The sequence below is a fragment of the Bathycoccus prasinos genome (genome assembly GCF_002220235.1).
Source record: "Bathycoccus prasinos genomic : Chromosome_7".
Lineage (NCBI taxonomy): Eukaryota > Viridiplantae > Chlorophyta > Mamiellophyceae > Mamiellales > Bathycoccaceae > Bathycoccus > Bathycoccus prasinos.
Genome location: NC_024002.1, coordinates 527,421 through 553,046, shown reverse-complemented (window position 1 = coordinate 553,046; position 25,626 = coordinate 527,421). Strand labels below are relative to the sequence as shown.

At 49.0% G+C, this 25,626-nt stretch overlaps 14 protein-coding genes across 14 annotated transcripts; 8 read left to right on the top strand and 6 right to left on the bottom strand.

Annotated features, from left to right (window-relative positions):
* Positions 1–7: 7 nt before the first annotated feature.
* On the top strand, positions 8–226 carry Bathy07g02810 (prasinophyte-specific protein-4; the record flags this gene model as incomplete). Its single annotated transcript, XM_007511904.1, has 1 exon — positions 8–226. The coding sequence occupies one exon, from the start codon at positions 8–10 to the stop codon at positions 224–226; it is 219 nt and encodes a 72-aa protein (XP_007511966.1).
* A 258-nt stretch (positions 227–484) lies between these two features.
* On the top strand, positions 485–1,195 carry Bathy07g02800 (DSBA oxidoreductase; the record flags this gene model as incomplete). The annotated part of the gene is made up of 1 exon (XM_007511807.1): positions 485–1,195. One exon carries the CDS (start codon positions 485–487, stop codon positions 1,193–1,195), a length of 711 nt encoding a protein of 236 aa, XP_007511869.1.
* Positions 1,196–1,410: 215 nt separating this feature from the next.
* On the bottom strand, positions 1,411–3,963 carry Bathy07g02790 (DNA topoisomerase I; the record flags this gene model as incomplete). The annotated part of the gene is made up of 1 exon (XM_007511905.1): positions 1,411–3,963. One exon carries the CDS (start codon positions 3,961–3,963, stop codon positions 1,411–1,413), a length of 2,553 nt encoding a protein of 850 aa, XP_007511967.1.
* Positions 3,964–4,536: 573 nt separating this feature from the next.
* Positions 4,537–5,670, top strand: Bathy07g02780 (predicted protein; the record flags this gene model as incomplete). Its single annotated transcript, XM_007511865.1, has 1 exon — positions 4,537–5,670. The coding sequence occupies one exon, from the start codon at positions 4,537–4,539 to the stop codon at positions 5,668–5,670; it is 1,134 nt and encodes a 377-aa protein (XP_007511927.1).
* A 222-nt stretch (positions 5,671–5,892) lies between these two features.
* Positions 5,893–7,323, top strand: Bathy07g02770 (predicted protein; the record flags this gene model as incomplete). Its single annotated transcript, XM_007512157.1, has 1 exon — positions 5,893–7,323. One exon carries the CDS (start codon positions 5,893–5,895, stop codon positions 7,321–7,323), a length of 1,431 nt encoding a protein of 476 aa, XP_007512219.1.
* Positions 7,324–7,501: 178 nt separating this feature from the next.
* Bathy07g02760 (predicted protein) lies at positions 7,502–8,629 on the bottom strand (the record flags this gene model as incomplete). The annotated part of the gene is made up of 1 exon (XM_007512180.1): positions 7,502–8,629. The coding sequence occupies one exon, from the start codon at positions 8,627–8,629 to the stop codon at positions 7,502–7,504; it is 1,128 nt and encodes a 375-aa protein (XP_007512242.1).
* A 284-nt stretch (positions 8,630–8,913) lies between these two features.
* Bathy07g02750 (FACT complex subunit SPT16) lies at positions 8,914–12,102 on the top strand (the record flags this gene model as incomplete). The annotated part of the gene is made up of 1 exon (XM_007511974.1): positions 8,914–12,102. The coding sequence occupies one exon, from the start codon at positions 8,914–8,916 to the stop codon at positions 12,100–12,102; it is 3,189 nt and encodes a 1,062-aa protein (XP_007512036.1).
* Positions 12,103–12,234: 132 nt separating this feature from the next.
* Bathy07g02740 (predicted protein) lies at positions 12,235–12,663 on the top strand (the record flags this gene model as incomplete). Its single annotated transcript, XM_007511821.1, has 1 exon — positions 12,235–12,663. The coding sequence occupies one exon, from the start codon at positions 12,235–12,237 to the stop codon at positions 12,661–12,663; it is 429 nt and encodes a 142-aa protein (XP_007511883.1).
* A 127-nt stretch (positions 12,664–12,790) lies between these two features.
* Bathy07g02730 (RAD51C protein) lies at positions 12,791–13,936 on the bottom strand (the record flags this gene model as incomplete). The annotated part of the gene is made up of 1 exon (XM_007512133.1): positions 12,791–13,936. One exon carries the CDS (start codon positions 13,934–13,936, stop codon positions 12,791–12,793), a length of 1,146 nt encoding a protein of 381 aa, XP_007512195.1.
* A 281-nt stretch (positions 13,937–14,217) lies between these two features.
* Bathy07g02720 (unknown protein) lies at positions 14,218–15,069 on the bottom strand (the record flags this gene model as incomplete). The annotated part of the gene is made up of 1 exon (XM_007511971.1): positions 14,218–15,069. One exon carries the CDS (start codon positions 15,067–15,069, stop codon positions 14,218–14,220), a length of 852 nt encoding a protein of 283 aa, XP_007512033.1.
* A 400-nt stretch (positions 15,070–15,469) lies between these two features.
* On the bottom strand, positions 15,470–16,798 carry Bathy07g02710 (predicted protein; the record flags this gene model as incomplete). The annotated part of the gene is made up of 1 exon (XM_007511801.1): positions 15,470–16,798. One exon carries the CDS (start codon positions 16,796–16,798, stop codon positions 15,470–15,472), a length of 1,329 nt encoding a protein of 442 aa, XP_007511863.1.
* A 492-nt stretch (positions 16,799–17,290) lies between these two features.
* On the top strand, positions 17,291–20,797 carry Bathy07g02700 (predicted protein; the record flags this gene model as incomplete). The annotated part of the gene is made up of 1 exon (XM_007512036.1): positions 17,291–20,797. One exon carries the CDS (start codon positions 17,291–17,293, stop codon positions 20,795–20,797), a length of 3,507 nt encoding a protein of 1,168 aa, XP_007512098.1.
* Positions 20,798–20,851: 54 nt separating this feature from the next.
* Positions 20,852–21,622, bottom strand: Bathy07g02690 (unknown protein; the record flags this gene model as incomplete). The annotated part of the gene is made up of 1 exon (XM_007511999.1): positions 20,852–21,622. One exon carries the CDS (start codon positions 21,620–21,622, stop codon positions 20,852–20,854), a length of 771 nt encoding a protein of 256 aa, XP_007512061.1.
* A 1,344-nt stretch (positions 21,623–22,966) lies between these two features.
* Positions 22,967–25,543, top strand: Bathy07g02680 (predicted protein; the record flags this gene model as incomplete). The annotated part of the gene is made up of 1 exon (XM_007512231.1): positions 22,967–25,543. One exon carries the CDS (start codon positions 22,967–22,969, stop codon positions 25,541–25,543), a length of 2,577 nt encoding a protein of 858 aa, XP_007512293.1.
* Between the last annotated feature and the right edge of the window lie 83 nt (positions 25,544–25,626).

The following is a 25,626-nucleotide window of genomic DNA, read 5'->3' as shown; positions in this document are numbered from 1 at the left end:
GTAATAAATGCCATTCGTGCACATCGCGTGGTTACCAAAAGCGTGCAGAACGGCGGAAGTGCGCAAGGAAGTCGCCTCAGCCGTGATCAAAGCGTTGGTTTCGGTGAAAAGCGCGGAGATTTCGGCGGATAAAGTCGTCGTTCGATTTAGCGAGTCCGTGGACGGCTTTCAACTTCCAGAAGGACACACGCACGAAAACGTGGATTTACCGGCAGAAAAGAAGTAAAGCTTTTACGAGGCGTAACGGATGATTTCACGCGCACTCGCCGCCGCGTCGAGGAAGAGTAGGTTTGGAAGACGTCTACCAAGCGCTGCTTCTGAGAACTCGTCCTCTTCTTTTTCGATGGTGTTTAGCAGCAACACACAAACAACTTCCAGGACGGACGCCGAGAATCAAAGACGACGACAAATAATCACCGTCGAGCTGATATCAGATACCATGTGACCAAACGGGTTCATAGGAAAGCGACACCTCTACAAAGCCATGGAGGAAGTCACGCAAAATCCTATGGACGAAGCAAATCCGGTATCCTTTGCAGTTTTACGCATCCCGTTTTTTTTAGAACCAGAGTATAGCCGCGACGAAACTTGGAGCGAGACGAATAGGAAACGATTGGAAAGGAAGTGGGGCGGGAAGGAAGCGTTTGATGCGCAAAAGAAAAGGCATCAGCTAAAAGAAAGAGGACGAGAAGTTGGGATTCAACACTTCAATTTAGATAGGAAAGCGTCGAATACGTTGAAATCGCATCGGTTGGTCCAATGGGTGACGAAAAATTACGGATGCGCAAAATCGGAAGCGTTGTACGATGTGCTCAATGTCGAACACTTTGTAAACGGGAAGAAGTTGAACGATGCGAAGATGCTTTTAGAGTGCGCGAAGAAGATTAGCGATGGAGTGATCGATTTGGAGAAAGCTGAAAAGTTTTTAGCCTCGGACGAAGGCGAGAAGGAAATCGTTTTAGCGAAGAAAGCCTTGGATAGGTTAGGCATACACTCGATTCCGAATTTCGTCATCGGTGGAAAGGAGGTCTTATCCGGGGCGGTACATTGGAAAGAGTTAGTTGGAGCATTCCGACGAATCGAAAGAACTGGTCTTGGAGCGCCAGAGAACGCATTTGCGACTATATTAGGCATTCCCGAAGAGATTATTACTCAGACAACTCTGGACCCGACGAAGTACGCCGCGACGGTGTAGATCTTTTTATACGGAAGATGATTTGTGGGAGCAATTTGCAGCAACTCGCGATGTATGAAACGTGACGATTCCATTCGGAAAATTTATAAACGAATGGAATCCGATAATACGAGCTACGCTGTGTAATGAATGAGTGTCTCTCATCTTTTTTTATTTTAATCAAAAGAATTTAGTTTTATTATAATTATTGTTGCGTTTTGTCTCTCTCCTTCCTTTTAATGCGCCCCGGGGTCTCTTTCAATGTTGTACGACAAGTCCGCGAACACGTAATCCGGCTCTTCACACATCGCCCAGTTAAACTTTTGAACCAAAGCTTTGGTATACACCGTCGGCAATGGAACTTCGTGCTTTTTACACCACGCGATGGTAATTCTCGGATCCAAATAGTTGATTTTACTCGTCCCGAGCGATACTGTTTTCAAGGACTCTTTCGTTTCCATTTGTAACTTCAACTTCTGTATTCGTTCTTTCAACGAAGGGAGTTTCTTGTGGTTCTTATCCGCTTTTCGCAATTCTTTCATCTCTTTCTCCAACTCTTTTTTCTTATCGTTCAACTTGTCCATCCCGGCTTGGTGCTGTTTGGATTCGCCTTTCTGGTGATTACACAAAATAGCAACTTCCTTGTTCGCCTCGTCGTACGTCGATTTCATGATTGGTACCGCCGCCTTCGGTTTGGTCGTTTCTTCCAACAATCTATACAACGTAATCGAGGCGTTATACGTACGAAACACTTTAATGGTTAAGCCCGGCATGAGTGTTTGTAAGTGCGAGTTGACTTTAGACGGGTCGATCTTATCAAACACGTCTTCATCCTCTTTCTTGTTTTTGCAAAAGCGTTTCAAACAATCGTACGCGACTCTTTCGATGGCATGCTCTTGATGGTAGCGAATAGAATCCTTACCAAGAAAATCGAACTCAATTTTCGGATACGGGTGGTCATCTTCCGGACCCATGAATTTCAAATGTCCCACGCGCAGCGTAGTCACGCCGACCGTATCGGCCAAATCTTCGTCCTTCTCGCCGCCGGCACGCAAAGCTAATTTATCAACCAAATACGTCGTCACCGCTAACTGCGCGGTTTCTTTGTTGTCCTTTCGCATATTTTTGCGGTAATCATCGCGGATTTTGCCGATGTGCTCGTGTAAAGTTCGAGCCTTTTCAAACTTTTGTTTGTCAGACTCTGACTTCACGCTCGACGTCGCGCCAAACTGGACGTACTTCCAATCTTTCGTGTTGATGGAATCGTTCCAACCAGCCATCCAAGTGACGGTTTGGTCGTGTCGCACTTCCTTCCATCTGTGACCAGCGGGAGCTTCTGGCACTTTCGCGTCTTTGCCGATGTTGATGATGATATCTTCCGGCTGAATGCGCCTTTTGATTCTTCCCATCTTTGGATGTTCGCCTCGACCGCGGAACAATCCCGGCGGCTCCACTCTAAAGTTGCCAACTTGTTCGCGTTTACCATTCATAGTTGCCCACATGTACTTTTCTTCCGCTTTATCTTTATCTAATTTGATCTGTTTCTTTTCTTCGCTCGTTCGCGCTTTGACCTTTTCCCTCCTCGCGAGATCCCAGTCGTAAATTTTTTGAAAGTTGCACTTCTCAAAGTCCGTAACGTGCGCATTCTTTCCGTTTTTCAGTATGCGTTTAAACCCATCCATAAAGTTCTGTTGGAACACCGGTTTAAACGCGTAGTCTGTTTCTTTCATCACCGCAAAAAACGTGGCAACTTCTTCTTCGTGTGGCTCGAGATGAACGTCCTTGCCGTCGTACGTCAACGGAACCCCGTGCGGTTCGTACTCCGGAGGAAACAAAACTCCGTGGTGCTCCAACTGCGTCCACATAATCTCCGATCCTTTACCATTCCCTCCCGCGCTGACTCGTCTGGAACTCCCACCACCGCTCGATATTTTCTTCTTCTTCACGCCGGAGGACGAGTTCAACTTCACCGTGTGTCGACCGCCGCCCAATCGCTCCGCCTCTCGTCGTCTTCTCTCCTCTCTTCTCTTTTCTTTCCTTTTGCGTTTTCTTTCTTTCTTCTCCCGTCGTCGCTTTTCTCTTTCCTCTTTCGTCCTCTTCTCCGAATCAAGCGATTTCTTCTTTTGCGCCAACGGCGCGTCATCGTCGCTATCGGAGGAGTCCACCGGGCGTCCTCCTTTACTCGCCGCCGCGACGTTTGGATTCTTCGCGATTTGCGGCACCATCATCGGTCGCGATTGCACCGGACGCACCGCTTCAGGCACCATCGGTTTCGCTTTCGGAATAACCACTCCTCCTCCTCCTCCTCCTCCACCACCAGCACCACCAGTACCACCAGCGGCGGCGGCTGGCGCCGTCGGTGGAAGTATTTTCGTCCGTTCGACCGCTTTCGCTCTTTGCGCTAACGGCACGTCGTCGTCGCTCGAGCTCGAATCCGCTCGAGGACGTTTCGGGATGACAAATCCTGAACCATTATTATTTGCACCACCGTTCGACGCGGCAACCCCAGCTGGAGCCATCGTCTTCGCGACTGCCGCTGGTTGTTTTACTAACGCGTCGTCGTCGCCAAAAGCTTTTACGGCAGGTTTCTGAACAAAAGCCGAAGCGGTCGCCGCAGGAGCAGGAGCAGTTGGCACAGAGGAGGATTGAATCGGAGGCGCAACGTATGGTTTCACCACCCCGACGACCGATGCTGGCTTTTCAGCAGGAGGCGCAGTCGTCGCTGCTGCTGTTTGTGCTCTCATCGCCAGCGGGACGTCGTCGTCGCTCGACGAGTCTAACACCGGCATCTTTGTCTTCTTCTTCTTCTTTGTCTTCTTCTTCTTCTTCGAAGCTTTCGCGCGTTGATGATGAACACAAAAACACGATCGGTTTTTGAAAAAAGAATTTACTATCTTTTACCCAAAACACAGAAGACTTTACGTTTTTAAAGTAAATAACTACACACAGAAGAGAGAGATGTGTGTAAGAAGTCTCTCTCTCTCTCTTACGACGGAGTCGCGCGTGGTGGTAAAGTTGCTTTTGAAATTTCAGACAAAAAACCTCTCTGTCTCTCCTGCGCGAACAGCAAAGATGAAATGTGATGAAACAAAAGAGAGAGGGTTGGTTCCAATTTGAATTTAATAGTTTTTTGGACGACTGTCGACACTGGTCGAGAGGTGTTGAAAGATTTTTTGTTTTTTTTTCTTCTTTTTCTCCTTTTTGTTTGCACAAAACTGCTAAATTCAGTTACACTCGAAACACACGAACACACAGAGTGCACGTTACACGAGTAGAGAGTCTCACGTTAAAGTTTTGTGTTCTCTCTCGTCATATATACACTCCTCAAATAGTATCACGCAAATGAGTGACTTTATTCAATGATGACGCGTAAAAGCGATGATGACGATGCTACGATGATTGGGCCAGAGGAGCCACCGTCGTGGTCGGGGAAACGGAAACGGGACGACCAGCATCATCATCATCAGCGGGGGAAAAAAGAACGACCGGATTTCGCTCGGTTGGCGGGAAAGTACGACTATTTCGCGAGACACGCGATGAGGACGAAAAAGAAGAATAAGAGCCACGAGATGGATAAAGTTTTCATCGATTTCACCTCCTGGCAAGCGACGCACGATTTGTGCCGAGCTTTACTGGAAGAGATTGGCGTGAAAAATTGGTCCATACCGAAAGGCCACCTCGTCCCTGGCTTTACGCAACGAAGAAACTATTGCGAGTGGGTGGAAAGTCTGTTAGAGAAGGACGGCGTGCAAATAGAGGAAGAAAACGTGCGCGGCGTGGACGTTGGAACCGGGGCGTCGGCAATATTCGCTCTGCTGTTCACGTCGAGACATCCGAAGTGGGATATGTTCGGCACCGATATCACCGAGGAAGCGGTTGAGAGCGCTCGGAGGAACTGTCTGGCGGCGGGCGCGTCGGAGCGTTGTTGTAAGGACGAAGAGACGACTGAACAAGTCGTCGCCGCAGAGAACAATAATACGCACAGTAATTGTAGTAGCGGTAGAAGTAGAAGATGGATTAGCATTCGGGACGTCGCGAAAAAAAGGAGCAGCGGCGTCACTCGCGAAGAAGAAGAAGCCGAAGACGCCGAAGAGGAAGAAGACCAACCCATCCTCGACCTCGACCTCTTCGAGGAAGAGCGCATCGATTTCACCGTGTGCAACCCACCATTCTTCAACACCATGTCCGAATCCTCCCAAAATCCGCGAACAAATTTTGGAGGCACTACGAAAGAGAACAGTTACCGAGGTGGCGAATCGAGTTTCGTCCGGCGAATGATTCTCGAGTCTCGCCAGGTCGCGCTTTCCCTCAATTCCTCAAAAGGCGAAGAAAACCAACATCGAGTTCGATGGTTCACCACCATGGTCGGCGCGAAAGCGACTTTAAAGATGGCTAAAAAATGTTTGCGAGAGATGAAAGAGACGACGAAACTTCGCGAGACGGCGTTCGTGCAAGGGAAAACCCGAAGGTGGGGACTCGCCTGGTCGTTTCTTTGAGAAAAATTGGCTGCTGCTCTGTAACACCCTTTTGTTGATGAGTAAAATTAGATTTTAAATCACCGCACTTTTCAAACGCACTTTTCGTTGTTTATTTGTAACACGTGGTAGCATCGTTTCCTCTCTCTCTCGTATAAACTGAGTGTAGCATCGAAGCTTAGAGACGCATCGTTTCATCGTTACGCTGATAAATTAATCGATCGATACACTAAGAAAAAGATGATGAATTTACCGACGGAGAAATCCAAACTGTTGGCGGAGAAGAAGCCACCGTCCCCGGCATCATCGACGTCGTCGACGATTTCGACAAAGTTCGGGTCGATCGCTGCGAAACTCTCCACCGGAGCGGTTATTACCTGCGGCATTCTCGGCTCCGTGGCTTTGCTGAATAAGTCCGGGTACGTCGATACCAACAACGGCGTTGCGTTTTCGTCGTTTTTGCGAAGACGATCGTCAGCGACGGACCCGATTTACGCGAAAGACAGCGCGGCGTTCTTAGGGGACAACTACGATTTGAACAACAACAACTTTCCCGGGCAGCGCATGGAAATCCCGTACGCGTTTTTCCAGGACACGAAGTGGCACGACGCGCCGTTTTTCCGATTCGATGGCGAATCCGTAGAGAAAGGTCACATCACCCAGGAGGAGCTCACCGAGGCGAAGCAACGACAAGGCGATCCGAAGAAGTCCATGCCGGTGTTTAAGACGGCGGGAGCGGATTCGGCAGACGTGGTGGTGACTGCGCACGCGACGGATATGAATAGCTTCGGGTGGGTCATTTACGATTCCGCGAAAAAGAACGGGTTGGAGATGGTTATTTCCGGAGAAGGGACGCAGTTTCACGGGTTCGCGGATAAAGTCATCGGGTTGAAAGCGGCGTTACACGCGATGCCGGGAAATCCGATCGTGGTCGTCGCGGACGCCTCGGACGTGTTTTTGCAATGCAGCGCGTCTGAATTTAAGGACAGATTCACGAAAGCGGAAGCGGATATGGTCTTTGGCGGCGAGACGCAGTTGTGGCCGGAAGTTTCTGATTATTTCAAGCGCGACTCGGAAAAGGCGTTGAAGAATGAATTGTCGCACTCGTTCGGGGATATTGGCATGGCAGAAGGTGTCACGCCAATCAACAAAAACGACATTCCGAACGGTTGGCCGAACGCCGGCGGGTGGATGGCGAGGAAAGAGGCGCTTTTGGAATACATTTCGAGCACGGAGGAGAGAATGAATAAATTTTCCACCGAAGAGTGGCCGGGAGAGTGGGGATACCAATGCCGACCAGACGGAGCGACCGACGCGGATTGGAACGGAAAATACGCTGGATTACGTGGCTTTGACGACCAGTTATGTTTGAACGCTTACAACATGGCCAAGTTGCGACAAGGCGATCGACGGCACAAATTAGACGCGGACGGTTCTATTTTGTTCAGCACGAACGGATGCCCGGTCGCTGATACCGGGAAGGACAGTAAAGAAAAGGTATATTACAAGTACACCGGCAAAGCGCCGTGCTTATGGCACATGAACAACCCTGTGGCGAAAATTCGCTTGAAGGAAATGTCCGCGACGTACCCGAACCACTTTTTGACGCCAGAAGGTACGGCTGCGATGGCGGCGACTCCGGACGAGCACCCGGGACACCGCCCGCAGCATTAATGCATCAAATAACACATCAAACGTTATTATTTATGAACAAATTATTTGTTCATTTTGTTTTATTATTATCCACACATTGTTTATATCATCATTAGTTTTTAGAGCGTTGTAGTTACCGAAGTTTACGAGGAGAGTTTATAAAAAATCCAGCCTTACTATATTTTACACATCATGCGTTCTATTGTTTCAAGGTGAAAGTCACGTTCAAAGAGCCGAGTGGCAAAACGTGGTGGGGAAACACTTCCCCGTCTTCGTTCTTACTCTGAAGCCCGGGCGGCTCAGCTGCGACTCTAGACCCTCCCACACCACCTCTTCGTCGTTTCTTCTTCTTCCTCGAAAAAAGTTTACGTTCAGTCCAGGTCGTTTCCTTGGACCACGGGCGCGAACTCCCCCACGCGTGCTCATCTTCAACCCACTCATCGAAGCCATCCGGGCATTGTAAATTTCCATTCATCGCGCCAACTTTCGGCCATTTTTCTTTCTCCACCGTCGCGACGTCGAATTTCGCAATGTCAAACTCGTACCCTTTCCTCGTTCTTTTCAACCAATCTCTAAAAGCTTTCTTATCGCCGCTCGCGCTCGAAGGACAGTGTCCTTCGTACTTATCGTTCGACACGACGACGACGGTGTTGTGTCGCTCGTTGATTGAATGTTCAAACGCCTCGTCCAAAATCGCTAAATCGTCCGCGCTCCTCCCTCGCACGTCGTTCTGTCGATCGATCAACTTCAACACGCCGTCGTCGACCATCTGTCGCAAATACACGTTTTCCCATTCGTTCTCGCCCACGTATTGAACTTTCTCTGGATGTAACAAACGTAAACTCCCTCCGTCGCACAGGCCGTTTAACTTCCCTCTCGCGTAATTTTTCGGCGCGAACACGACCACCTCTTCGAACTCTTCCACCTCCTGAAAATAGCGACACACCACGGTCAAGGCGGTAGAGATTGGAATCTTCGCCAACGCGTTGTTCGAGGCTCTCAACGCCGCGCAATACGCCCAACAGACGTTCGCGCCGTCCACGTACGCCTTTCGTCTTCTAGACCTTTTCGTCTCTTCTCCTCGTTCTTCTCTGGTTGTTGTCTTTGTTTCGGTCGTGATTTTAGCCGCATCTTCATCACGTTTCAACGAACTCCTCGTCGTCATCATTCGCATCATTCGTCTGTTGCTGTTACGTGAAAAGTGTCTCTGTTGTTCTCGTTTCCCATCATTTCTCTTTTGAACGCGTTTTCGATGATAATACCCATCTTTAAAGGAAGAAGCAGTTTGTTTTCGAACGACACCACCGACACCACCGTCCAAAGACATTTTAGAAGCCATATTCTCCGTTGCGTTTTAAGACTGACGCGCGTGTGAAAAAGAACACAACTGTTTGTGCTTTTAACATTTTGAGCTCTTTTTGAATGAACTTAATTGGGCGTCAAAATTCAAAAAACGTCTTTTCTCTTCTTTTTTCGTTTGATTTTCTTCGAGAAGAGAGAAGCAAAAAAAGGGCAGATCCTCTTCAAAAATTCTTCCTGTCTTTACTCTCTTTTGCAACGCGCTCTTTACACAGAGAGAGAGATAAAAGCACTTTTGGAAGAATATATACCATGTCTTCAAACGAACAACAAAAGAAGAGCGAAAAAGGACCTTCGGTGGACTTGGACGCGTGCGGTTCGCGACTGAAATCTTTATATACAATATGGAATTCGAATGAGAATCATCAGTTATTCAACGACGCAGACGCACTCCTCATAGGCTCCGGGGCGAACAAAGAGGAAGAACTTCGATACTTAAAAGCAGTCAGCCTTCAGATTTGGCTGTTCTCGTACGAGTTACCGGACACGGTGATTGCGTTCATTAATAAAGGAGGAGAAACAAATGGAAATGAAATGCACGCGATCGCGAGCGGGAAGAAAGCGAAGCTGTTAGAAAACGCGAGAGAAACGATTGAACGAGCGATTGGTGGGACGCTGCGAGTGCATTCGAAACCGAAGCACGAAGACGGTTCGCAACAAGTGGACGCGTTGGTGACAATTTTAAAAGAGAAGTGCACGAAAATAGGCGCGTGCTCGAAAGAGCTCAACGAAGGGAACTTGATGCAAACGACGGTGGAGAAACTTGGAGGAAAAGAGCAGTTCGCGGACGCGACGTCCGGGATCGCGTGCGTTTTATCGAAGAAAGACCAGAAGGAGATGAAATTCGTCGACGACGCCGTGAAGTTGTGCTCGGAGGCGATGAAGTTTGCGGTGAGCGAAGTGGAGAACGCGATTGAAGACGAGTTGAAGATTTCGCACGTCAAGTTGAGCGAGAAAACCGAGGATGCGATTTTAGCGCCGGGGAAAACGTTAGGGTTGAAAGATATTAGTCACGAAGACGTGGATATTTGCTACCCGCCGATTTTTCAATCCGGCGGCGAGTACGATTTGAAGTACAACGCGGTATGTTCCGAGAAGAAGTTACACTTTGGATCGACGCCGGCGGTTATTCACGTTTCGTTAGGTGCGAGGCACACGCAGTATTGCGCGAATATCGGGAGAACGTATTTGATCGATCCGACGGAAACGCAAGAGGCGGTGTACGAGGCGTGTTTGAAGGCGCAAGACGCCGCCGTCGAGGCTCTAAAACCGGGGAAGTTGTGTAAAGACGTGTACGCGGCTGCGCAAAAAGCGTTGGAAGAGGCGGAAAAAGAGAACGAAAAGTTGAAGGATATGAATTTGAGTTCAAAATTGAACAAGAACGTCGGGTCTATCTTAGGCTTGGAGTTTAAAGACGCCTTCTATATGCTCTCCGGAAAGTGCGAAAGCGCGATCGAGGAGGGGATGATTTTTAACGTCGCGTTGGGCGTAAACGGTTTGGAAGAAACCTCCGCGGACGAGAAAAGCAAGTCTCGACACTACGCGATTATGATCGCGGATTCCGTGCAAGTCACCGCGGATGGTATTGCGAACAAAGAGCTCACGAAAAACACGAAGAAACTTTCGGACGTTTCCTACGCCGTCAACGAATCCGACGAAGAAGACGACGACGACGGCGCCGAGGAGGATAAAGATATCGCGAATACCGGCGCCAGAGGTGGGGTCATTCTCGACGCGAAAACGAGAGGTGACGAAGCCGTCACGGCCAAAGCCGAAGCCGATCGTCAGCGTAAACAAAAAGCCTTGGCGGACAAGAAAAACGCCGAAACGTACGACCGATTGATGAACGCGCAAAACGACGTCGAAAAAGGCGGGAAAGGCGCCGGCGCTTCGGCGGATTTTGTCGCGTACAAATCCGTCACGGACGTTCCCGCGCCTCGTAAAGAGTTAGTCATCGCGGTAGACAACGATCGCGAGGCGGTTTTACTCCCGGTTTGCGGTATGCTCGTCCCATTCCACGTGTTGGCGATCAAATCGTGTTCCGTCTCCCAAGACGCCGGCGCGAGTTTCATTCGGATCAACTTTCAAGTCCCGATGGGCGCCTCGGCCGCCGCAAACGCCGGATACTTACCCGCCATTCGATTTCCGAACAATATCTTCTTAAAAGAGCTTTCGTATAGATCGAGCGATCCGCGACACGCCAACTTTGTGGTGAATGAAATCAAGACGCTGCGAAGAAACGTCGTCGCGAGAGAAACCGAACGCGCCGAACGCGCGACGTTGGTCCGACAAGCCAAGTTGCAGCTCACCAGCGGGAGAGTCCACCGCTTGACTGGTTTGTGGATGCTCCCAACTTTCGGTGGTAGAGGTGGACGTAAAGCGGGCACTCTCGAAGCGCACGCGAACGGTTTGCGATACATTGGTGCTAAAATGGACGAACAAGTGGACATCATGTACGAGAACATCCGCTCGTGCTTCTTCCAACCGGCCAAGAAGGAAGTGAAGACGCTCATTCACTTCCACTTGAAAGACCCGATTATGATTGGAAAAAAGAAAACGCACGACGTTCAATTTTATCAAGAAGTCATCGAGGCGACGGAAAATTTGGACGGCAGTCGCAAAAACATGTACGATCCGGACGAAATCGAGGAAGAACAGCGCGAACGCGAGAGGCAGAAACGAGTGCAAAAAGAATTCGCGCAGTTTTGCAAACGCGTCCAGGAAATCTGGGAGAAGGATTTCCCGAACATGGGCTTAGAGTTTGATTCCCCGTACCACGATTTAGCCTTCGACGGGGTCGCGTACAAATCTACCGCGAGAATCGTCCCGACCGCCTCGTGCTTGGTCGAACTCATCGAGTTCCCTCCGTTGGTCATCCACGCGAAAGATATCGAAATCGTCAACTTGGAACGCGTCGGTTACCACTTGAAAAACTTCGACATGGCCATCATCTTCAAAGACTTCAACAAAGACGTCCACAGAATCGACCAGATCCCCTCGAAGAATCTCGACAACATCAAGCAATGGCTGACGACTTTAGAAGTGAAATACTACGAAGGGAAAGCGAACTTGAACTGGAAGCCGCTGTTGAGGCAAATCAAAGAAGACCCGGAGTCGTGGTTAGAAGCCGGAGGATGGGAGTTTTTGAACAACGAACCGTCCTCGGACGAAGAAGACGCCGAAGGCTCCGACCCAGAGTCTGAATTCGAACCGTCCTCGGACGAAGACGAATCGGAATCAGAATCCGAAAGCGAGTCCATGTACGACGAAGACGACGAGGACGAAGACGCCAGCGCGGATGAGGACGACGACGACGACGACGACGAAGAAGTTTTGGATTGGGACGAAATGGAAGAAAAAGCGAGGAAGGAAGACGAGGAAGCCAGCGACGAGGACAGGAGAGGTGACAAGAGGAAGAAGAAGAGCAGTAAACACAGATAAAATTGAAGAGAGAATTTTGATACAATTTACACGAGACATCACATCGAAGAACATCCCCAACGCTCCACACTTTCATTCTCATCATACACTTTTTGTCCGTCTTTTAAAAGAACAACAACAACGACAGAAAAAATGTCCTACCTCCTCCCTCACCTGCACACCGGGTGGCACGTGGACCAAGCGATCTTGTCCGAGGAAGATCGCGTCGTCATACTCCGATTCGGCCGCGACGGCGACGAGACGTGCATGAGACAAGACGAAATTCTCTCAAACGTCGCGGAGAAAATCAAAAACTTCGCGGTCGCGTATCTCGTGGACATAGACGAAGTTCCCGATTTCAACGAGATGTACGAGTTATACGACCCTTGCACGTGCATGTTTTTCTTCAGGAATAAACACATAATGATTGATTTAGGGACCGGGAATAATAACAAGATAAATTGGGCGATGGATTCGAAGCAAGAGTTTATCGATATCGTGGAGTGCGTCTTTAGCGGCGCGAGACGAGGGAAAGGTTTAGTTATTTCGCCGAAAGATTACTCGACGAAGTACAGATATTAATTACTAGTAGATGATAGATTACAAAATTAGTATATAGTGTATGTTGTTCTAGCTACATATAGCGCTCTATTTGATAGTATATAGTCCACATTGGATTCGATGCGTCGTTTCATTCGGCGCGGCGGCTTTAGGTGAATTTTTTCCGCTTGCTCGCAGCGTGTACCACATCTCTCACGCCATCTCTGGTAATCGTATACATCGCTTTCCTATTCGCCAACCTCGGGCTCTTCGCCACGTATGCAATCCTAGTTCCTTCCTCGCCCCATGATAACGCGACTCTCGTCGTCGCCGCGTGCGCGTATGACTCCCCTAACGCCGGCGCCAACCTGCCCCCTGGTTTCGTCGTCGCTTGATTTATAGTCACCACGGCTAATTCGTGTTTCTTCGCTAAACTCATCAAATTGTTCGTCGTTTTCGCTAAAATCGACGCTCTCAACGCCATGTCGTCGAAATCTTGTCGAAAATGAAACGCAATCGAATCCACGACCACGAGTTTCACCTTTGGATGCTCCTTGACAAACTCCGGCATGTGATCCAAACACGCCAACAACTCCGTCACCTCGTGACACCTGAACACGTGTATCCTCTTTAAAATCGAATCCACAGAAAACATATTGCTCTCTAAACACTCCTCGTACTCTCTCCTCTCCTCCTCCGAACATCGCATTTCTTGCACTCTTTCTTCCAATTTCCTCCTCGCGCCAATCGCCATATCCTCGCACCGGTCGCACGTAAAACTCCCCTCGGTATCCACGTAGACGCACTCGCCTTCGTTCCCGCAGAAAAATTCTTTCGGCAGTTGCACCGACACCGCCAACTGCATCCCGATTTGTGTCTTCCCTACTCCAGGGGCGCCACAAAACTCCGTTATCTCTCCTGTTTGTACGCCCCCGCCTAAAATCCCGTCCACTTGAGCGCAAAACGTCATCAGTGGTATTCGCTCTTGTTCTTTCTTCAACAGTTCCGAGGCTGATTTTGCCCCACGCAAGGCGAACCCATCAAGTCCACATCTGCACGCTTTCAGCACGTCCTGCGCTTCATCCAGCGTTAAAGACGGCACGGATTTTACCAGTTGTACCGGTAACGAGTGGTGTCTGAGGACATCTTGGACGGCGTTAAACCCGCAAAATTGAAGTTTTGCTCGTACCGTCGGGGATAAAGGTAACGCGTTTAAAGAGTACGAGGATTGCCAGGAAGAGTATGAGTTGTTTGCCGCGGCGTGATTATTATTATTATAATTACCGTGCTGATGCTGATGCTGATGATGGTGCATCGTCTTTTCGCGTCGTCGCGGTGGCAAGCAAGAGTCTCTCTCTCTTTTATTCTGAAGACGAATTTTGAATTTTCCCCAATGGACACAAAAGGGCAAAAACATGCGCGAGAATTATATACTACTAAATGAATGTTTACTGATAGTATATGGGGTATTATAATATAACAAGGAAAACGAAAACGCTCAATTCATGTGCGTGTGTGTGTGTGCATGTGCGCACGGTTCAAAAGCAGCGTTTTTTTTCTTTCGTCTTCTCAATCCGCCGTCGGCCATTTTTTGGACTACGGGGACGACGGCGCCGTCGCTTTCGTCTTTGGCGGCGGCGGGGGCTGTTGTTTATTCGTCTTTTTCTTTTTCTTCTCTTGTTGCTCCTCGTACTTTTTGTTCATTTTGTTTACCAAAGTATCCGCGAACGCCATTGCTTTCATGTAACTCGCTTTGCTGAACAACGTCGCTCTCTCCACGCCGTTCATGGCGACATTTTTTACGACAATCAACGTCGGCGTAATCATCACCACGACGGAATCTTTCGCCTTGTAAATCTTGTCCGCGGAAACGATTCGCTTCAACTCGCCCATGTTTGTCATCGTAAACGTCTTCGTGGTGAATGTTTTCACGTACACGAACACTTTGCCGGTTTCCGTCTTCAAAAATGTAAACGCCTCGACCAAACTCGGCCACGCCGCGTCGACGACGACCTCTTTCAACCACAAATCAAACAAGTGCGCCTTCTTCTTAAACGCAATCGCGAATTCTTTCGCTTTATCCAAGGACTTATCCGTGCCGTAATACGCGACGATCGCCCCGGTCGCCGCGCCGGAGAGTAACGCCGCCACTTGCAACGCGCTCGTCGCCGAAAATCCGTTTTTGCCTCCTCCTCCGCCTTCAAACGTCACGGTGTTTGTGGTGGTCGTCGTGTTCGTGTCAGAGATTTCCTTCACGCCCGCGCCGCCGAGTACGCCTGTCAACGTCGCCGGTAAAACGTCTCTCGCTTTCGCGAAAGCGTCAATCACCGCGGTCCAATCCGTCGGGATGTCCGATATCGAAGGCATGCGTGTTGGAACCAATCCTTGCGAAGAGGCTGCTGCGGCTGCCCCGAGCGCTGCTAATCCTCCCACGTACGGTAAACTCATTCTTTCGTATGCTCTTCTCTCTCTCTCTCTCTCTCTCTTTGTGATGAGATCTGAAACGACTGAAACGACTGAAACGATGCGTGATATCAAATGTGTATGTATTATACGCGCGAAAGTAATGCAGACGTGACTAATCTTTTTTCCCATGCCAAGAGGGAGATATTTTCCCCCCCTTTTTTAGTTCACTTTCTCTTGGTCGTAACTACACGAGTGTTGAATATTCATCGAACGAAGTCAGAGGATGAGCTGACGTAGCTTACGAGCATCTGTCGAATAAACACAGATCAATAATACTAGGTATATTTGAGGAATGTAAAAGTTCAGAGAGACTGAGAGAGAGATATTCATACAATTATTAGTATTAGTAGTATTATAGCGGGCAATAGCTATTTATCAAATCTTAACGCAAATTCGCTCTTTCCGCATCCACGCTCCAGCATTTACCACCTTCTTGCACTTTTACCACTCTTTCTTTAAACGTATCTTGGGAGAAAGCGGTCCCGTCGGCGAACGATTCGTTCGCTTCCGCGATGGCCTGTTCCGACGCTCTTCTCGCGATGGACTCTAACGTTTCTCCGGTGTACTTATCCTTTTCGCCATCTTCAGTCACGCCGACGCCTCGTTTCATCCGCATGACTTGTTTCAACGCGTCCTTTTCGCCTTTGAACTCGCTGTTGCAATTGGAAAAGCACGGCACTAAAATCGCCGCGTCCTCCTCCAACGGCGGCGGCGCTTTGTTGAAGCTCCACACGCACGAGAAATCGTCGTAATTCGGTTGAATGTGTAAATTCATCCCAAAGTCTTCTCTCAACCACTCTTGACTGGGAACTTTACACGAATTCACGCACACAGACGCGCACGAACTCGTTTCCAAAAATCGACACCGTTCCGCCTTGATCGCTTGCGGCACGCTCACCACTTCCGGTAAAAACGGAAACGTCTTCCTCAACTTCTCCGGAACTTTTACGTCCTCGTGTTCCGCCCCTTCCATCGGCCCCATTAACCACGGGAACAAAACGATAAAAACTAAATGGAAACTAAACCCCGTCACCCATTTCGGCGCGTTTGGATCGACAAACTTCTTCCACAGCGGCGGAATCCACCCGATGTACAACGCCGGCAATATCCCTTTAAACACCCTCTTCGCTCTCGTTTGCACGTCTTTCGCGGTCCCTTTCATATCGTTCACTTCTCTCACCGACGTCATCAACGCTTCAAAATTCGCGTGGTCTCTCGGGTCGGTATCTTTGCCAACCTCTTGGACGAGAAGTTTCCGTATGGTGGACGTTAAAACTTTCGATATCGGCGATTTGTCGATGGAGGAGTAATCGACTTTCCCGTTCGGTAAAAGAGGTAAAGATTTCGTCGGGATCGGGTCCCCACGCCAGGCGTATCCACCGTTATTATTATTACTACTCGCGTTTGTCTCGTTACTCGTCGCCGTCGCGGCAACATCCATCCCTCTTCTTCTTTTGCTCTTTTCTCTTTCGCTTCCTTCTCCAATCCTCATCGTTGCGGCGCCTCGAGGAATGAATGATGACGACACCATTCTTCGTCTTCCTCTCGAATGAATGAAAGAAGAAGATGGGAAAGAAGACGACGTCGTCGCCTCGCGCGAGGACTGAATTCTCCTCATTCTGTTGTTCGCCTTCCCGCGACCACTATTATTCGAAGTGTTCTTCGCCGCGGTGTTCGTCGTCATCGTCGCGTGGTTGACAGAAAAAACCATTTTGTTGAGTAATAAATAAATATGTTGCGTGTGTGTTTTTATGCGTCAGACAAAAAACAAAACAATTCTAAACCGCTTTTCACGTGCTTTTGATTAAAAAATAAACCAAATCCCTCTCTTCTCTCGTTTGTCCGTTGCTTTTTTGTTTTTCAGAAGGCAAAAAAGTGCTCTTTTTTTTCGCCTTTTTTTTGGACGACTCGCGAAAAAGAGAAAATTTCTGCTCTGTCGCTTTTTGCACGTCTTCACACAAATGCACACTCGTAGTCACAAACTATTATAAACAAATGTATTATTATTATTATTATTATTAACGTGAGAAGAAGAAGACGAAGGAAAAGAAGAAGAGTACGACGACTACCAGAAGAGAGTAGCAACGAGTATACTATGGAAGACGCCGCGGTTGGGACGACGACGTCACACAAAGCCCCGCGCTCCGGGGCGAAAGCGAAGAAGAAGAAAGATGCGAAGAGTAAAAAGAAAAGTGGCGGCGTGATGCGTGAGAAAGAAAAAGGCCAAAACGCGAAAGCGTTTATATTCTCGTCGTCGAAAAAAGCGCAGAAAGGCAGGCGCGTGGCGGCGGAGAAGCTGGAGAAGAAGCTGCACGTTCCCGTGCACGATCGGACGACGTCCGAGGAGCCGCCGCCGTTCGTGGTTGTGGTGCAAGGACCGCCGTCGGTAGGGAAGACGACGTTGGTGAGGAGTTTGATTCGGCACTATACGAAGCAAACGGTGAACGAGATTAAAGGACCGATTACATTGACGGTTGGGAAGAAGAGGAGGGTGCAGATTATCGAGGTTGGGCAGAGTTTGTGCGATTTAATCGACGCGGCGAAGTTGGCGGATTTGGTTTTATTATGCGTCGACGGGTCGTACGGGTTCGAGATGGAAACGTTTGAGTTTTTGAACGTGTTGCAAGTGCACGGGTTTCCGAAAGTTATGGGGGTGTTGACGCATTTGGATCACTTCAAGGAACCGAAGAAGTTGAAGAAGACGAAGAAAGTGTTGAAGCAAAGGTTTTGGACGGAGATTTACGACGGGGCGAAGTTGTTTTACATCAGCGGGATGACGCACGGGAGGTATAATCAAAGGGACGTCGTGAATTTAGCGAGGTTTATTTCGGTGGCAAAACCGAGACCGTTGATGTTTAGGTCGCAACATCCATACGTGATTGGAGACAGGTTCGAAGATTTGACCAGGCCGGAGATGGTGCACGAGAATGAACACATCGACAGAGAGGTGGCGGTGTTTGGGTGGTTGCACGGGTGTAACATGAAGGCGGATCAGTTAGTACACGTCGCCGGGGTAGGGGACATGAAGGTGAAAGAAATCACGCAGTTGCCTGATCCGTGTCCGTTGCCGAGCCAAGATAAACGAGCGAGACGTTTAGACGATCGGTCGAAGTTGATTTACGCGCCAATGAGCGACGTCGGCGGACTCCTTTACGATAAAGACGCCGTGTACGTTTCCTTGGACGACAGGAAAGTGAATTATACGAACAAAAGCGAGCACTTTGGTGACGCGAAAGGGAACACGATTGGCTATTTAGGCGACGACAGGTCGGACGATGAAGACAACAACGACATCGGTAAAGGAAAAATGAGCGGCGTAAAGATGGTGAAAGGATTACAATCAACGCAAAGCGGCTTTGACGAAAAATTGAAAAACTCGGAAATTTCCTTGTTCGGAGGTGGAGCGAAAACCACCGGCGAGGAGGACATTTTCGATAGAAAAATAGACGACGACGACGACGACGACGACGACGATAACGATAACGATAACGATGAAGATGATGCAGAAGAAAACGAACAAAAAGGTGGTCGCGTTCGAAGAAGAGCAGTGTTTAACGACGGGTTAACAGAAAATGAGGAGGACGATGAAGACGACGACGACGAGAACGAGAAAGAGTTCTCGGATGCGGACTCCGACGACGATTTGGGCATGGGAGACGACCAAGACGACGACGAGAACGAAGGTCTCGGCGCGGGCGCGAACAAATGGAAGGCGATGCTCGCCAAAGCGGGGAAACGTTCGAAATCTCTCATGGAACTTGTCTACGACGACGTCGAGAATGAAAATCCAAACAATTCGAAGAAGAATAAAAACAAGAAAAACCGAGACGACGACAACGAGGATTCCGATAGCGACGATCTGTTCAAAAAGACGGACGATAACCAGGCGTCGAGAATAATCGACGCTTTCGATCAGACAAAATTTATTCACCAAATGAGAGGCAAATTAGATGTTTCGGATCCTGCACTTCGCAATCGATTCGTCACTGGTGACTGGGACGCTGCCGGAGCTCGCGCCGAGGCGCAACCGTTGGATGAATCGGCCATGGACGATGACGAAGTGTACGGTGATTTCGAAGATTTAGAAACTGGGGAGAAATTCGCCGGTAAAGATAGTAAAAAGGCGGGTTACGACGACGAAGGCAGCGATGGTTCATCGGATGAAGACGGGAGTGACAGCGATAGCGAAGGAGACGACAGCGACGACGATAGTAGCGGTTCCTCCGACTCCGATGAAGATGAAGAAGCGAAAGAAAAACGTCGATTAGCAAAGATTGAAAAGCACGAAGAGTTTCAGCACCCGTCCGCGCAAGGTCGCGGCGCACGTCGTAAACAGAAAGGTCTCAAGGGGCCCAATCACGACACATACGCAGAGGACGAACCGACGACGTATTTTGATCTCGTGAAGGATCAGTTTGCGGAGCAAACGGCTCGGACGCGTGCGGCGCTCGACGCGCTTCCCGCTTCCACGCGAGAAGCGATGGAAGGTTTCCGACCGGGAGCCTACCTTCGCGTCGTTCTCGAAAGTGCACCATGCGAATGGGTGAAAAACTTCGATCCGAAGCGACCAATTCTCGTTGGTGGTTTGCTCGCCGGTGAAAATGTCGTCGGGATGCAACAATTACGATTGAAGCGACACCGATGGCACCGGAAGACTTTGAAGAACAAAGATCCACTCATTTTTTCGATTGGATGGAGACGCTTTCAAACGATTCCGGTGTATTCGGTCGTCGACGCGAACTCTCGGCATCGAATGATTAAGTACACGCCAGAGCATATGCATTGCAATGCGACCATTCACGGGCCAATCGTACCTCCCAATACAGCGGCAATCTGTTTTCAGAAAATCAATTCGAATCAATCGAGTTTCCGCGTCGCGGCAACAGCGGTCGTCATAGAGGTCGATCACTCGATGAAGATTATGAAAAAGCTCAAACTCGTGGGCACGCCACACAAGATATACAAGAATACCGCCTTCATTACTGGAATGTTCAACTCGTCCTTAGAGGTTGCTAAGTTTGAAGGTGCCATGTTGCGAACTGTATCCGGCATTCGAGGTACGGTGAAAAAGGCAGTGAAACCCGGGCAAGGCGAGCACGGTTCCAAAGACGGTGGCCTAGGCGACGGGGCGTGTCGTTGTACGTTTGAAGATAAGCTGTTGATGTCCGATATCGTCTTTTTGCGTTCCTGGGTCCGCGTAGAGGTGCCAAGATTTTACAACCCAGTCATGAACGCGCTCGTGAAATCGGACGACGACTGGATCGGTATGCGAACGGTTGGACAAATCCGGTACGATAATCAAATGACCATACCAGTCAATCCGGATTCGATATATAAACCAATCGAGAGAAAGAAACGCGTATTCAACAAGTTGCAAATTCCCAAAGCATTGCAACAAGCGTTACCGTTTAAATCGAAACCAAAACTCGAACCTTCGAGAAAGAGAAAGACGCTCGAGCAAAAGCGCGCCGTCGTTCAAGACAAGGAGGAGAAGAAGATGACGACGATGGTGCAGCAGCTCAACACGATACGCAACGAAAAGATGGCGAAGAGAAAGGCGCAACAAGACGTTCGCCGCGCGGTCAAAGCGAAGAAAGACGCGAAAGATAACGAGTGGAGGTCGGTTTTGGAGAAGGAAAGGAAGAAATCAAAGTATCGAGAGGAAGGGAAAGCGGAGAAACTGAGAGCTTTGAGAGCGCAAACGTCGTAGTCATAAAAATAAAGAATAGTGTACGAATACTAATATACAAATATACAAATTCAATCAAGCGCCTAACCAAGGTTTCAACGCGCGCGATTGATGTTGATGATGATGATGATGCTCGTTCTTGTTCATCTTTTTCATCGTTTTCTTTGTTCCGCTTCCTCCTCGTTTTTGGTTCTCTTTTTCGATGTCCACTTGGCACCGCTCGACGAAAGCGTCTATTCGTTCTCTCACCAACTCTTGAAATTTAGCTTCACTCTCGGTCTCTTCAAATCTAGGCCATCTCGAATTCTCGCACCCAAACCTGTTCTCATCCAAATCACCGAATATCGACACCGTTAGCGGCGAGGCTTTAGCTCGTTTCCCTTCGTTTAAAATTTCCAGAGTTTGAGAAATCATAATCTCAATTTTCGCGTTGACCAAATCATAATCAACCGCCTCCGAAACCTTCTTCTCGCAAAACTCTCGCGATATACTTTCCAGCGCCTTTCCCACGGCATCTTCTCCCATCTCCTCCACGCGTTCTCTCTCGTCGTCCTCTTTCGCTTCGCACTTTGCCACCGTCTCATCCTCGTTCTTCGCCTTCAAATCTAACTCCTCGCCGGCGGCTTCGGCGGGGAGACCTTCTTCCGCGAGTCTCTCTTTCTCCTCTTCTTCTTCTTCTTCTTTGGCAGAAGAGTCACAGGTCTTCTTCTTCGTCTTCTTCGCGACAGAGGAGGAAGAAGTATGAACAGGAGGAGGCAGAGGAGGAGGAGGCAGAGTGATTTTCTCGTTCCTGTCGTGTTTCTCCACCGCGTACGTTGGCGTTGACTTTTTCTTCAAAGTCGTCATCTTTCTCCTTTTTGTGATGGAAATTCACATCAAATCACTTTGATGATGACGATGCCTTTTCAGTCATCTCCTCGCCTTCTTTCAAAGCCTGTGGCGAGAGCAATCCTTCCATGGGTTCCATTTTCATTTTTTCTTTCTTCGTGTGTCCGTAGTCGAATAAGTTTTGTTTGTGTTTCGTGACGGCGTCGAGTAAATTCGCGCGCGCTTTTACCGCTTTTCCCAACGGAGTTGAACTTTCGGAGGCGATTCGCTCGAATTCGAGGATCGCTTTTTGATAGTTTTCAGAGGAGGAAGAGGAGGAGGTCGAAAAGGAAGGTCTCGCAAACAAAGCTCGACGAAATGGACTACTCATTTCGAGTTTCGGGGGCGTATTCTTTGTCTTCTCACGCGCGTTTACCGCCGTGAATCTCTCGTTTTTAGTGCAGAAATATTTTAGGCACGAGCAGTCCTTTTTGGCTTTTCTTCGTTCAGAGAGAAATCGTCACAAATCGTCACATCACGCTATAAATTCCCACGTATTCTTCCAACCACCACCCACTCAGACTGCGAAGTTTTCCACGCCCACCACACGAACGCGTTGGACTCTTTAGAATTTCGCGCTCTCTTTTCTCCCTCTCTTCGCCTCGTTCTTTTCGTCGAACGGGTGCTGCGTCGCGCGTCGTCAAAGAAGAGAGAATTTTATACACTTAAGAGAGAAGGAGATCGATCCCTAGGAAGAAGAAAAAATTCGCGGGAATCGCGCGCAAAAGTCTTTTGTTCTTTTTCGTGTCCACGCGACGATTTAAAGTCGCTTTAGCGCATCAATCGATACGAATCGCGCCTTTGCGCGTCTGAAATAGATACAGTTCGTAACGTGGTTTTTGTTAGAAGAGATTAAGAGAGAGAGTATAAGAGAGAGAAGAAGAATTACTCGAGATCGAGAGAATTATTTTGTCTTGGAAGCTTCGAGAAAAAAGCAGTTCTGCCAAAAAATTGTGTTTGTTGTTGTTTTTAGCTATTATCTCTTGATATATTTGTCTTACCTTCATCATCATATTAACGCATTAAAAACACCCACCTATTCATCGGTTGTTGCATATATACGTATAATAAACGTTCGTTGTGTTGTTGGGGGAGTTGTCTACGTAAAAATAATAGATTTAAGAACAAAAGTTGTTGTCCTTGTTGTGTCCTTGTTGTTGAGAGAAGGAAGAAGAGTTTGCGCGAGAGGAGAGAGGTGTTGTTTCGAAGCAGCGCAATAAGTCTTCCTCTTCTTCTTCTTCCTCGTAAAAACCTTTGCGACTTCAACAAAACGAGACACAGTAGTTGCTCTTTTCGATGTTCAGAAGCGACGAATCGCGAACGATGTCCAATCCAAAGGACATCTCGGACGACGACGACGACGACGATAACGACGTTCCTTTGATGGTGCGACAGAAACTCGTCAAGTTGGCGCAACAGAGAGATGACTCTTTGTCACCGCCCTCGGACGAGGACTGCCAAGCCGTCGCGAGCGAACATAACGTTAGCGTTAATGTTGTGCGGGAGATTTTCGCTTCTACGCCGCGCATCTCCGCCTCTGCCGCTCCCGCGGTAGAGGCGGAAGAGAAGGCGGCGCCGAAAAGAGGCAAGCGTCAATCGGCCATCGAAGCTTCGGCGTTCATTCAAAATAACGTAAACGGAGAGAAAGACGATGATGATGGTGACGACGACGACGACGACGACAATAGCGACAACGAACGTAAAAAATCGGGTGCTGAAGCTGCTTCTAATAACGGCTCAATAGATGATGAAGATTTCAAACCTGCCGCGTCGGCGGTGAAAAGAGAAGAAACTGGAGACCTTTTTTCGGAGTCTCTCGCGAGCACATTAAACTCGAAAGGTGGCATTAAATCCATCGACGCGCTACTACAATACACAGAACTCATGAAATCGTGTTCAGACGCTCGCGTGGTGAAGAATGCGGACAAGAAAAGAGTCGTTTTGTTATCGCCTCTCCTCCGCACCGATGTCGGCGCCAAGGAGAAAAATATCCTCAACGCGGTAGTAGGTGGAAAGACTGATGGCGAAGTGTTGGATATATTAGCCGCGTGGCTGAACGATTCGGCGACTAGACATTCCTCAGACGTTCTAGTATCAATTTTACGATGCATGAAGATGCTTCCTGTCACCACCGCGGCGTTAGAGCGCACCGGCTTGGGCAAAAGTGTGAAAAAATTAAAGAAATACGTCTTTGTCCCTCAAGCCGACGACGAAAATGCGGCGGAATCGAAAGAAGCGGCAGAGAAAGTACCCAAACTATCCGACCAGCTCTTCGAACGATGGAAGCAAAAAGCGTTAGAAGAGTTGGAGCGCTCGGAGAATGAAAAACGAACCGAGGCGGCGAACAAGAAACGAAAATTAGAACGCGAGAAGAAAGAGGCTGAAAAGGCGACAAAAAAGGAAAAGAAAAAAGCGAAAGTGCAATTAAAGGAAGCGGACGATATCGATGATGTTATCAAGAAGCAGAAGAAAGACGTGACGCAGAAAGAAACCAAGACCACGACTACGACAGTAACGCGAACGGTCGTTTCGAGACCGGCGATCATAGCGCCCGCGGGAACTACGACGCCGACGACAACGGAAACTTTGAAGAAAAGAAAAGCTCGCGAACCCGTGGCCTCTGCCGCTACTGATGCGACGAAACCAAAGCAGACGAAGATTGGTAGCGTTAGCGCTAGCATGCTGTACAACTCCGCTTCGAAAGAATCGAGTAAGAAGATTGGCGTACCCTCTGCGCTCCTCGCCTTACAAACCAAAAAGGAAAAGAAAGTGAAGAAGGCATATTTCGAGACACACTTGCCGTATTCCGACGATCCAAACGAAGTCAAGTTTAAGCACAAGAGCGAACGCGACGCAGAGGATGGAAAAGCGAAACCGAAGAAGAAGAAATCGTTGACGTGGGCGAGCAGCGACGAACTCGAACAGAGAAAGATTTACGTTCCCGATCCGAATGATTGGCTCATCAAGTACGACGATAAGAGCGCCGGCATGGACGTGGATGACGATTCTGACGCATCCGTCGAAGCTGCGTTGAAACGCAAAGCTCGAGAAGAAGAGTCTGAACGGAACGCCGCGGCGAAAGCGAGAAAACGGAAGATGGAGCAGATGCGAGCGACGACATCTTGGAAGATACCGAAAGATATACCGCGCGATCCCGAACTCAACATCGCTTGCGGCGAGGATTCGCGAGAGTTGCACAGAATCGCAGGAATCGTTGCGAGAAAGAAGGCGGCGGTGTATAAAGACAGAAAAGAAGTTCCGGATTCGCCCGCCGAGGCGCCAAAAGAAAAGGCGAACGAAGACGAGATGCTCGAAATTCCGATTCAACTTGCGGTTGAGCCGGCGCAACAGCAACCGCAACACCAACCGGCGCCGCCGCCGCCGCAACCGCAACAAATGCAGTACCAACATCCACCACCGCCTCCAGTGCACCAGCAGCAAGGACCGCCAATATACACCCAACCTCCACAAGCTGGCATGCAATTCCCACCCCCTCCTCCTCCTCCTCAACAACAACAATCCGCCGCGCCGCAGCTCAATCAAGCCGCCATCCAAGCGCTGTTGAACCAATTCAACAGACCAGCTGGCGGTCCTCCACCAAGCGCGGGAGGATTCAACATGCCTCCACCTGGTGGTGCTGCTCCACCACCTCCGACGATGACAACGAGAGCGCCGGCTGTATCGCACGCGAGAGCCGGCGTCGTCACCTCGGCGGCCAAGAGTCACCCTCGCGGCGTGTGCGCCTTTTTCAACTCCGCGACGGGATGTTCCTGGGGAGATAAGTGCGGCTTTTTGCACCAAGTCGGTCTCACCGCGGAGAAACCAAAGAAAAACCCTGGACCCGGTGGTGCTGCTGCGCCTCACGCTGATATTAATAGTAACAACACCGTTCATTCCTAATAATACACTTTGAGATGCTAGGTAGAAATAGATCGATACTATTTTGGTACGAGATAGAGAGACAAATATACTAGAAAGATGAT